This window comes from Caenorhabditis briggsae (genome assembly GCF_000004555.2).
Source record: "Caenorhabditis briggsae complete genome, chrX, whole genome shotgun sequence".
Taxonomy (NCBI): domain Eukaryota; kingdom Metazoa; phylum Nematoda; class Chromadorea; order Rhabditida; family Rhabditidae; genus Caenorhabditis; species Caenorhabditis briggsae.
In genome coordinates, this window is record NC_013491.2 from 9,061,565 (window position 1) to 9,071,110 (window position 9,546).

Sequence of the window (9,546 nt, forward strand, 5' to 3'; positions counted from 1 at the left end):
TTGAGAACAATTTTTTGTTCTAACCAAGGTTTTTCTATCAACTGATAAAATACAGTTTTATCGTTCTCATTCTCCTCTCACATCTCCTCCATTTTTTCACGTTGGTCATAAATTTGTTTCTCAGTTCGTAGAAAAACTATCCAATTCACGTTTTTTGCAGATTTCTCCAGGGCAATTTATTCCGAAAAGTACTATTGTTCAGCCCTATATATTCTCATTATTTTAATCTGTAATGAACTAAACATGAAAATGAATACAGTACTTCTTTTAAGTTTTTTTGTGGTGGTAAGCAGAAATGACCTGTGTTCTTTAACCAAAGAATGCAATTATTTTTAGGGGACTTCCGCAATACATCACTCGATGACACCACTCGAATTGAAGCACTTTTTCGGAACTGAAAACAAAGGCAAAGGTAATGAAAAAAGAAATTTCAATGAAACTTTCATTTCCACTTGACGGATTGCTTGTGTCTGCCATTTTTAGTGACCTTGTCTAGAAGCAAACATGTGGAAAAAATTAATTTAGACCAATCAAAAATATTTTTTGGCATTTATCTTTCCCACAATCCAAAATTCCAGTTCCGGACTACTTCTTGGATGGGCATAAAAAACAAAGATTGGATATTGATGATAGCTTCAAAATGGATTTTCTTATTGATGGAGTCATGGAGACGTTCGTGTTACGCAACAAACCGCATCTGTTCTCCGAAGGTTTGCCTTTTTGTAGCCTTCTTGGCGCCATTAATCTTTTGTCATGCTTCAAAGCAGGATTTTCTTTGCGATTAGAACGCTTTGTTATCATAGCAGATAATCGACAATCAAAACGCTTTGATTGGGGTGAAAAAAAACGGAACGATCGTTCGAGAAACGTCTAGAAGGTCAAAAACCCGGAACAATTGATTGTTGTTGCAGGTTTCCACATGATGGAAGACGACGTGGAATCGATGATGCATCCATTGAAGAATTGTGTTTACGAGGGAGAAAGTGCCGTTCGGAACGGCACACGCATCGGCCTTGTCGGATGCGGACACAATTTGGTAATTTTTTTGTTCGAAAAAAAACCTTGATGAAGACAGAAGAGATAGCTTACTTTTCCTTCTTTGATCGCGATCTTACTACGAGAATGGCACTATCGAATCAACACTTCACTTTCGTTTACTACGAGGAAGTGATTTTGGTTTCGGTGTGTGATGGACGCAGAAACAAAATCATCAAAAATAATTGACTGACCTTCTGTGAGGAACTTTAATTCGCTAAAAACAAACACGAAACTGAACCATTTTCTATAAAAAAACAAATTGTATGCCTAATAGATGTTATCGATCTTTGATCGTTGTGTAACGCCGCGGCGCTTCTTCAGAAAACAGCATAGATAAATCAAAAAGCAAAAAAAAATTTTGCAGAATGGCATGGTCATTACTGATAACGGGGATTACCACTTGATCCAATCTCATCACCAATCCGGTCAGCATGTTATCCATAAAAGAAGTATCGAATCCATCGATCATGAGTGTCAATTCGGTATGGAACCGTCTAGAGAAAATGAGTAAATAAGCGTTCTCTTTTAAGATGCCAGCCAGGATCCGTATCCTGAAGATAGAGAAGAGATAGCAATGAAAAGCATGCTGATGAGAATGGTGAAGGATATCAGGAGAGCGGAACCACATCGAAGAGGAGATATTTTGACAGTGGAATTGGCGGTGTTTGCGGATGACGCCATGTGGGACCATTTTAAGAAAATGTATGGAAAAGCTGCCGAGGAGAATATGCACACTTTCATTATGGCCGTTGTCAATAATGTATTCAAATAATTTGTAAAAGTCTTGAAAATTTTTAGAGGTTTCAGATCGACGTACTTTATACTCAACGACTACTGCAGCCAAGAATCAATATCAAAATTGTCAGATATGAAATTTTGAAAAATATTCCGGTTTGTTAATTCATAATGTACCCATCTGTGTAAAAAAAAGAACTTCTGGCTAGTCCCCCTACCGCGCAATTTCATAGTTCCGCATAAAATTTGTTGAATATGAATTGAAATTTTAAAAAATAAATTTATATCTAAACAATAAAATGAAAGATTTCAAATTAATGGACCTAGCTAACTCACAAAATATAATAGTTGACCAAATGCAGTTGAAAAAATCATCGTAGATCAAATTTAATTTTTGAAAATATTATTGTAGATCAAAATTAGTTCTAATATCATCGTAGATCAAAGATTAAAACTCATGAAAAAGTGAAAAATGGGCAAAAAAGACGCGTCTCCATTCATTCATTATAAAAGTTATGGGTTTCTGGTATTTCCAGAATTTTCTAACCCTCTCAAAATCCTTCAAATCTTTTGGCCTGTTTTATTTCGACTTTAGTAGTATTCAAATTCCACAAATTGCACTTTAATTTTTATACACTTCACAATATTATCCTATCAAATATTTTTTGAAATTCCGAAGTTTTTTTTTCAGGCTCTCATGCATGCTAGAAAACATTCCAATGGCGACGTGGATCGCTTACTAGATGCTTTCTGTCAATATCAAAACGAAATCAACCCTCCAAGTGACGCAGATCCAAGACATTGGGACCACGCACTTCTATTTTCGGGGTAAACCACTCTCTCCTAATCTCACTTTCTCCAATTTTCTAGCTACGATCTTCATCGAAACGGAGTGAAAACAGTTGCGGGATACGCGCCAGTGAAAGGCATGTGCAGTGGTGTACGATCATGTACAATTAACGAAGGCCTTGATTTTGGAAGCGTTTTTGTGGTTACGCATGAGATGGGCCATAGGTTAGCATTTTGGAATTTTCCCTTTTCTTATCAAATCTTGGTTCAAATTTAGTTTGGGCATGTACCACGACGGAGATAACGAATGCGATCTTCGATGTTGCATCATGAGTCCTTCTGTCGGAAGTGGCAAGACACACTGGAGTCATTGTTCTGTCAATGAAATGGCAACTTTTGTTGGGGTATCTGGAAAATTGTAAAAAAGTATTTTATGAATTCTGATTCAGCATCTGGGCGATGACTTCCGTCCTCCAAATTGTCTTCAAGATGCCTCGGCGGAACAGAGAATGGTGGCATTTAAAGAGTCTGAGCCACCAGGTCAACTTTTTACAATGGATGAGCAATGTGAAATTTTCCATGGTGAATGTTGGAAACACGAGTTGAAAGATGGACAGACGATGCAAAATGTGTGTCAGATGGTTTGGTGTGGAAACGGAGAAGGGGTGATCAGAACAGCACATCCAGCTCTGGAAGGAACGTATTGTGGATTTGGAATGGTGAGAACTCTCTACCCTCTGCCATCTCATTGATAAACAATTTAAATTCATAGATCTGTCGCCAAGGCCAGTGTGTTGGATCAAATCAACTGATGCGAGTTACGGTAGGCGGTTGGTCTTCGTGGAACGATCGACCAGCACCCACTTGCGGTGGCAGATGTTCTCCGTGTGAGATTCGAGGACAGATTCGAATTATGCGTAGTATCCGACAGTGTAATAATCCTAGGTTGGACGATTTTCAAAGAACAAAAAAATCTAAAAGGGGTCGTTGTAGTTCGAATAATGGAGGAGCGCCGTGTCAAGGAGATGAAGCTCGTGGAATGGTTTGTCATAGAGACGTAAGTTTTTTTTGAACAGTGAAACACCATTCAGCTTATTTGATGTTTATTGATCAGTAGATAATGCTTTGAACAGGTTTTGTTAGAGTCACAGAAAGGTCAGAAAATCGAAAAATTTTCAGTCATGATTTTTTACCATGTCTACTGTTTTCAGTAGTTTGGACCTCGACTGTCAAGTTTCCTATCACTTCCTAAAATTCGAGGGGTATAAAACGGGCATACATAAATTGAAAACTTGTGAACACAGAACTTTTAGAAAATTTCTTCTGGCCTTGTTTTTACTGAAAGCGTAAAAAATTAAATATCTTTCAGAAATTGGCAAAGAGCTGTAAAGCTAGGTTTTTTCAAAAATTCTGTGAATGCAATGTTTTCAATCTACGCCTACTTTACACGTTTTAAATTTTTCAAATAGATCGGAAACTTGACAGTCGAGCTCCAGAGTACTGAAAAAGGTCAAAGGGCCGAAAGTCAACTGAAAAATACATGTTTTGTATATCTTGTTAACATATTTCGTATAAATTTCATCTAATATTGTTTTAGGTTTGCAATGGAGACTCTATCGAAAACTATGCAACTCGTGTATGCTCAAAACTCCGTGACGAAAACGCGATTCCTAACACGATTCTATCCGGAGAAGGAATGCAGTTCGAGCAGGCGATGTGCAAGATCTGGTGCTTGATCTCTGGATCAACCAACATTCGAACAGTCTCCAACTTCCCAGATGGAACACCTTGTGGTAGCAATCAGTTCTGTATCAAGGGAGAGTGCAGGGTAAGTAATATTGCGACTTCAGAATTCATCTGTATCGTTATTCCAGCCTCTTCTATGTGGTTCAACCACACTAGCCTATTCAAAAGCGGACTGTCCTCTTAGTGTGCTCGCCACAACTACGCAAGCACCACAGCCGCATATTCATTCTGTTGATCAATCAGCATCGAAGCAGAATCCATACAAAGAGCAGAAAAAAGGTATAGCTCACTTCGGAAAAAGTAGGAAGTTGAAAGTACTAAATTTTTTTCAGTTCCTTTCCTCAACGAATGGTCTGGATGGTCGGTTTGGTCAGAGTGTGTCACTTATGACTGCCGTGAGTATATTACTACTCAATTTTGAATTTTTTGTACTCGCAATTTCAGACACACAAGGAGTCAAAGTTCGTGTCAGAAGATGTCTTGCCGGTGTCTGTGCTGGAGCTCTTCGTGAAAAAATGCCGTGCACCAGACCATGCACTGGTTCTGAACGAGCTCTCACCACATCCGCCCCTCAACAAACTTTCCGTAACAGGTTCATCGCTCCATTACCAAATCGGCAGACAAATGTGATCATTAGGAAAGTAGATCAGTGAGTAAAATTGTTTGTAAGCCATCTTACATCAGAGATTGCAGCTGGGGACCATGGTCAGCATGCAGTGTAACTTGTGGTACTGGGCAGAAACTCCGAAGAAGAGACAACTGTATTGGACAAGGTAATCATGAGTAGTGTAACTGGAAGCAAATGTGATTCTCAGATTGTGCTGAAACGGGACCATGTGTCATGCAGGCTTGTAATTCGGCTCCAGACAACACATGGACAGAATGGTCGGCATGGTCAGCGTGTTCTGTGAATTGTGGAGAAGGGTTGCAATTCAGAAAGCGTGCATGCTTTGCAGCATTCTGTCGTGGAAGGGACAGTGATGTTAGGAATTGTTATGGACAGGTAAAAACAAATAATTTGAAAGGGGAACTAAGGAAACAGTTTCTAGCACTGCGTAGCAACTACAACAACACAAAGACCATTGGTGAATAGGTCCGGTTTGTGGACAGGGTGGTCGAATTGGTCAGCATGTAGCACGAAATGTGGTGTTGGACAAAGAACCAGAAGGAGGAGGTGTTATCAAGGATTTTGCATGGGTAGGTAAAAGGAAGATTGAATGCAAAATATATTGCCATTTAGTGATACCCCTATTTTATTTTTGTGTTTTTATACTTGAAAAATTGGACCTGTCAGCCTTTGGAGGGCCTAGCCCTAGTTTCTCTTAGGATCAATAGTTTTCGATTCACAAATTTAGATATGATAGAACTCGGTGTGTACAACAGAATGATACTGATTGAAGAGTTTCATCTTGTCGATGAACAAAGTTACAAGCCATGAACCTCCCGATCTGGACCCATTTCGTCTAAAACTTTGTTTATAAACAAGTTTCAGTTTCAGTTGGCCGAATAGTGTCATTTTGTAGTAGTCGTCGAGTTCTATTATATCAAAGTCAGTAGATCCGAAAATGTGTATCATAAAGGAGACTATGACAGGGTTTGTTTCCAAGTTTGGTTTTTTCCCAAATCGCTTTTGTTATCCTTCCCTATTGGTTTCAAATGTCCCATAACGTTTCTTCAGGTGACGATAATGAGAAAGAGCGATGTGTTGGGTCGCACTGCTGATGCTGGAGTTTCTCTCAGGAAAAAAAAATAACGACCATCAGTTTTTCATCGAAACCACATGCTGTCTCCGATGAACGAACGCAAAAAATCAGAGAAAAAAGAAAAGAGAGAGAAATTCGAAATTCAAAATTAGTAGCAGATTTTTATAGATGTCGCATTACCCTATCTCTTTCTCTTTGTGTATGTCTGTTTTTTTGTCTTCTCCCCATCATCTCGTTCCCTTCCTCTAGATTTTTTTCAACGCTTTTATAATTGTTTTAAGCCATCCATTTTTTTTCGCGGGTCCTTCTTTCCTAATTTTTTTGTATACATGATGTCCTCCCAGTGCGTCATATGTACATACAAATTTTCTTCCGTTTTCTGAAACACAAAATTAATGAAAAATTTAAAGCTATAGCTCCACTTGTTAGTTTTCATATGACAGTTTCCAATTAAAACAAACAGTCAAAAAACAAAAACTGAAATAATATTTTATTCCACGCGATGACCCTTACAAACAACAAAAATGGGTTTATAAGATGGGTATTGGGGGTCATTTTATGAAAAATTGGGTAGCTACCAGCTTTCTGTTTATCGGGAGCTACTCTTAGCCATTTTCCAAAACCTTGTTTTTCATTTCATCTCGTTTTTTTCTTCCTCTTTTCCTCCGCCTGTTCGCCGGTATCGATACTTCATTTTTCTCAATCTCTCACCAGCTCTTCTTCAAATTGTTTCGTAACAGCTGCTCAGTCGCTTTAATTTTTCACCTTTTCTCATTCTACACCCCCCCCCCCCCTATCATCTTTTGCTATCTTTCCACCTACTTTGACGTGCTTTTTTCTTCTCGACATCTTTTTTGTCTGAAAAGAAGACGCTCATATCAGTTTCATTCATGTTTTGAGCGTCACAACTCCAAAGTAACAAAAAATGAAGTGGCCGTCGAGTACGGATCAATCGGGTGAGTCAATAATCATATACTGTCATTCTCAGATATGTACATACTGTAAACTTCGAGCTGATTTATCTCGGGTTCTGTGAAAGATATCAAAAGGTGTTTAACTCACAAAAAATTGTGATAGTGTGATTAACATCTCATAAGTTGACCACTTTTTGTTATCTTTCATAGAAAATGGGATATATGGGTTCAAAGTTGAAAGCATTCTATTAGAGTTTTTAGGTAGTTAAGATAAAATTGGAAGTAAAGGATTTGAGTTTTATTCAAGGAAGTACGCTACTTTGTTCAAAATCTAGTGAGGCGTGTGTAGGATAATAGAACCAAAACAATTTTGATTGAAACAAAAAAACGATTTCCTTCCTCCTGCAAACCATATCACCTGCATTCTCCATTTTTGATCTTCTTCTTTTTTATCATCTCTTTGTAGTATGATGTTCAGTTAAAACGTGATTTCACTATATCCTCCTGCTGATCACAAAATTACACAGAACATGAAAATGAGATGAACATCGAGTGGAAATAAGACTATAGTGTAATTTTTAAACCAGACAACCGTAAATTTTCAGAACAACACCCCGATGGAATCGTCACGTCGTCATTCAGCCGGGACGTTGAATCTGTGGCCTTTGCGGTGCTTCTGTTCTTGACCGCAGGAATTGTTCTTTTCATTTCCTGCTTCTTCGTCACCAAGTGTCTTCAATGCTACAAGGCAAGGCAAAGAAGGTAAACCCTCCTTGAAAAATCGAATTCTGAAAAACACAATTTCCTGTTTTAGACTCCGCCGCAAAGCTCTTGGGGAGGATGATGACGACGACGATGATGACGATGTGGACAATGATGACATGGATGAGGATGAGCCCAACACTGGAATCACCACATCCAACCCGGATCTCGTTAAAGTTTGAACTCTTATATATTTGGCTGTACAAATTGTTGTATAATAAAAACGTTAATTGTGTTTTTGACTATTTTCTCAATTTTCGGAGTTCAACAAAAAATACTTCATTTTGAAAAAAGTAAAGGTCAGTTTGATTCAGAACCGGATGAGAGAAAAAAGACAAAAAAGAAGTTGGGCATTAATAAAAAATTGATCAGGTTGAAAACTGAATGGATCAAAACTTTCATGAATCAGAGCTAATGAATCACATTCATATTTCATAGAAGAATGATAGAGAAAGATAGGAAAAAAAAGAAGAAAATGAATAGTAGATTAGAATAAGGATAGATTAAAGAAAAGCGTTATTAGTGGAATTGGGTAAAGCGTAGTTTCAGAATTTTCAGTTTCAACGTATCACATTAATTTTTGAGGCTTTTGAGAAAAAATAGAAAAGGATAATGACAGAAGAAAAGGCTTGTTTAGGTAGTGCGATAGTTGGAATTTTGGTAACTAATGATAATATGGAAATTCGATGTTCACAAGGTGTGGAAGTGAGAGGTAACAGGGATGCCAACAAGGATAGGATAGAGAAAAGAAATAGGGAAAAAGGACACCAGGAAGGAGAAAGTGATACTAGCTCATATGCTGGAATTGTTCTGTTTTATATGACTGAGTGATTTTATTATTGGATGCAGCATGACTTTTGTTTTCCTTCTACAGCACCACGAAGCCGGCGAAGTTCGCCGCTTGCTTTGTAAGTCTCAAGGAATTTTAGTTGTTTTTGATTGAGAGCTCCACGTCGTTGCCTTAAAAAAAATAATATTAATGTTTTGATGATGTTTTAATCTCCTTCTTACTTTCTAATCATTTCCACTGCATCCTCATACTTCATGCCAGCTTCGATGAGAGCGATGGCAACGAGCACGGGTGCTCTGCCTAGTCCGGCAACACAGTGGACTGCGATGCTCTTGTCTGGATAATCTTTGAACGAAGTCAGGCACAATTGAAACCAGCTTTTGATAACCTCTGGTGGAGGTGGAGATCCATCGTTGAATTGCCAATCGAGTACATCGATACCGGCTTCCTTGAGAGCCTTGGTGTCATATGTTGGCTCACAAACTCGTACAACTGCCCTAGCTCCATGCTTTTCCAGCTCCTCAATGTAGGTCTGGATGGAAGAGTTGGTGGGACGATCGGTGATCAAGAACCTCATCTTGCCCCACGCAATCTCAGATGGTGCTGGCTTGAAGTAAGTAGTAGTGGCTGGTGCCGGTACAGCTACGGTCGGAATTCTTTTTTGGACGGCTGCGCTCATGGTTGCTCTGGAAAAAAAATTAGTTGGAAAAAGGAAATAAAATATTCAAAACTCACGTGTTGAAATTATGGTGGCTTGAAAGTGATTGCGTCAAATAGTGATATTCGTTTAATCAAGAATGTTTCGGTGAACGGACGAATTGAGTTTGGATGCGCCACAGATAGTCAGTGTTGACCTCGACAATATTCGCCGATGGGTGCTCGCAACACTTTCGATCGGCTGAAAAAGATGGAAAAATGATGAAAAAATATAAAAGTAGGAGATAAAAGAAATTAGTGTGTATGTGTGTGTGCCTTTAGAAGGGAAATGGCAAAGAGGAGGAAGAGATGAGAATGTGCATGGCGACGGACGAGCGTTTCCAGCAGAGGAATAATAAAAACTTTTTTTTCA

The 9,546-nt window shown here is 38.6% G+C and overlaps 2 protein-coding genes across 2 annotated transcripts; one reads left to right on the top strand and one right to left on the bottom strand.

Moving 5' to 3' along the window:
* Window positions 1–249: 249 nt before the first annotated feature.
* CBG14312 lies at window positions 250–7,869 on the top strand (the record flags this gene model as incomplete). Its single annotated transcript, XM_045239538.1, has 19 exons — window positions 250–285; window positions 337–412; window positions 579–710; window positions 912–1,036; window positions 1,403–1,520; window positions 1,569–1,798; window positions 1,846–1,929; window positions 2,465–2,601; window positions 2,644–2,787; window positions 2,840–2,966; window positions 3,012–3,281; window positions 3,335–3,619; window positions 4,160–4,390; window positions 4,437–4,957; window positions 5,002–5,081; window positions 5,124–5,311; window positions 5,358–5,505; window positions 7,531–7,687; window positions 7,740–7,869. The coding sequence occupies 19 exons, from the start codon at window positions 250–252 to the stop codon at window positions 7,867–7,869; spliced, it is 3,219 nt and encodes a 1,072-aa protein (XP_045095390.1).
* An 825-nt stretch (window positions 7,870–8,694) lies between these two features.
* On the bottom strand, window positions 8,695–9,156 carry Cbr-prl-1 (the record flags this gene model as incomplete). The annotated part of the gene is made up of 1 exon (XM_002644403.2): window positions 8,695–9,156. The coding sequence occupies one exon, from the start codon at window positions 9,154–9,156 to the stop codon at window positions 8,695–8,697; it is 462 nt and encodes a 153-aa protein (XP_002644449.2).
* Between the last annotated feature and the right edge of the window lie 390 nt (window positions 9,157–9,546).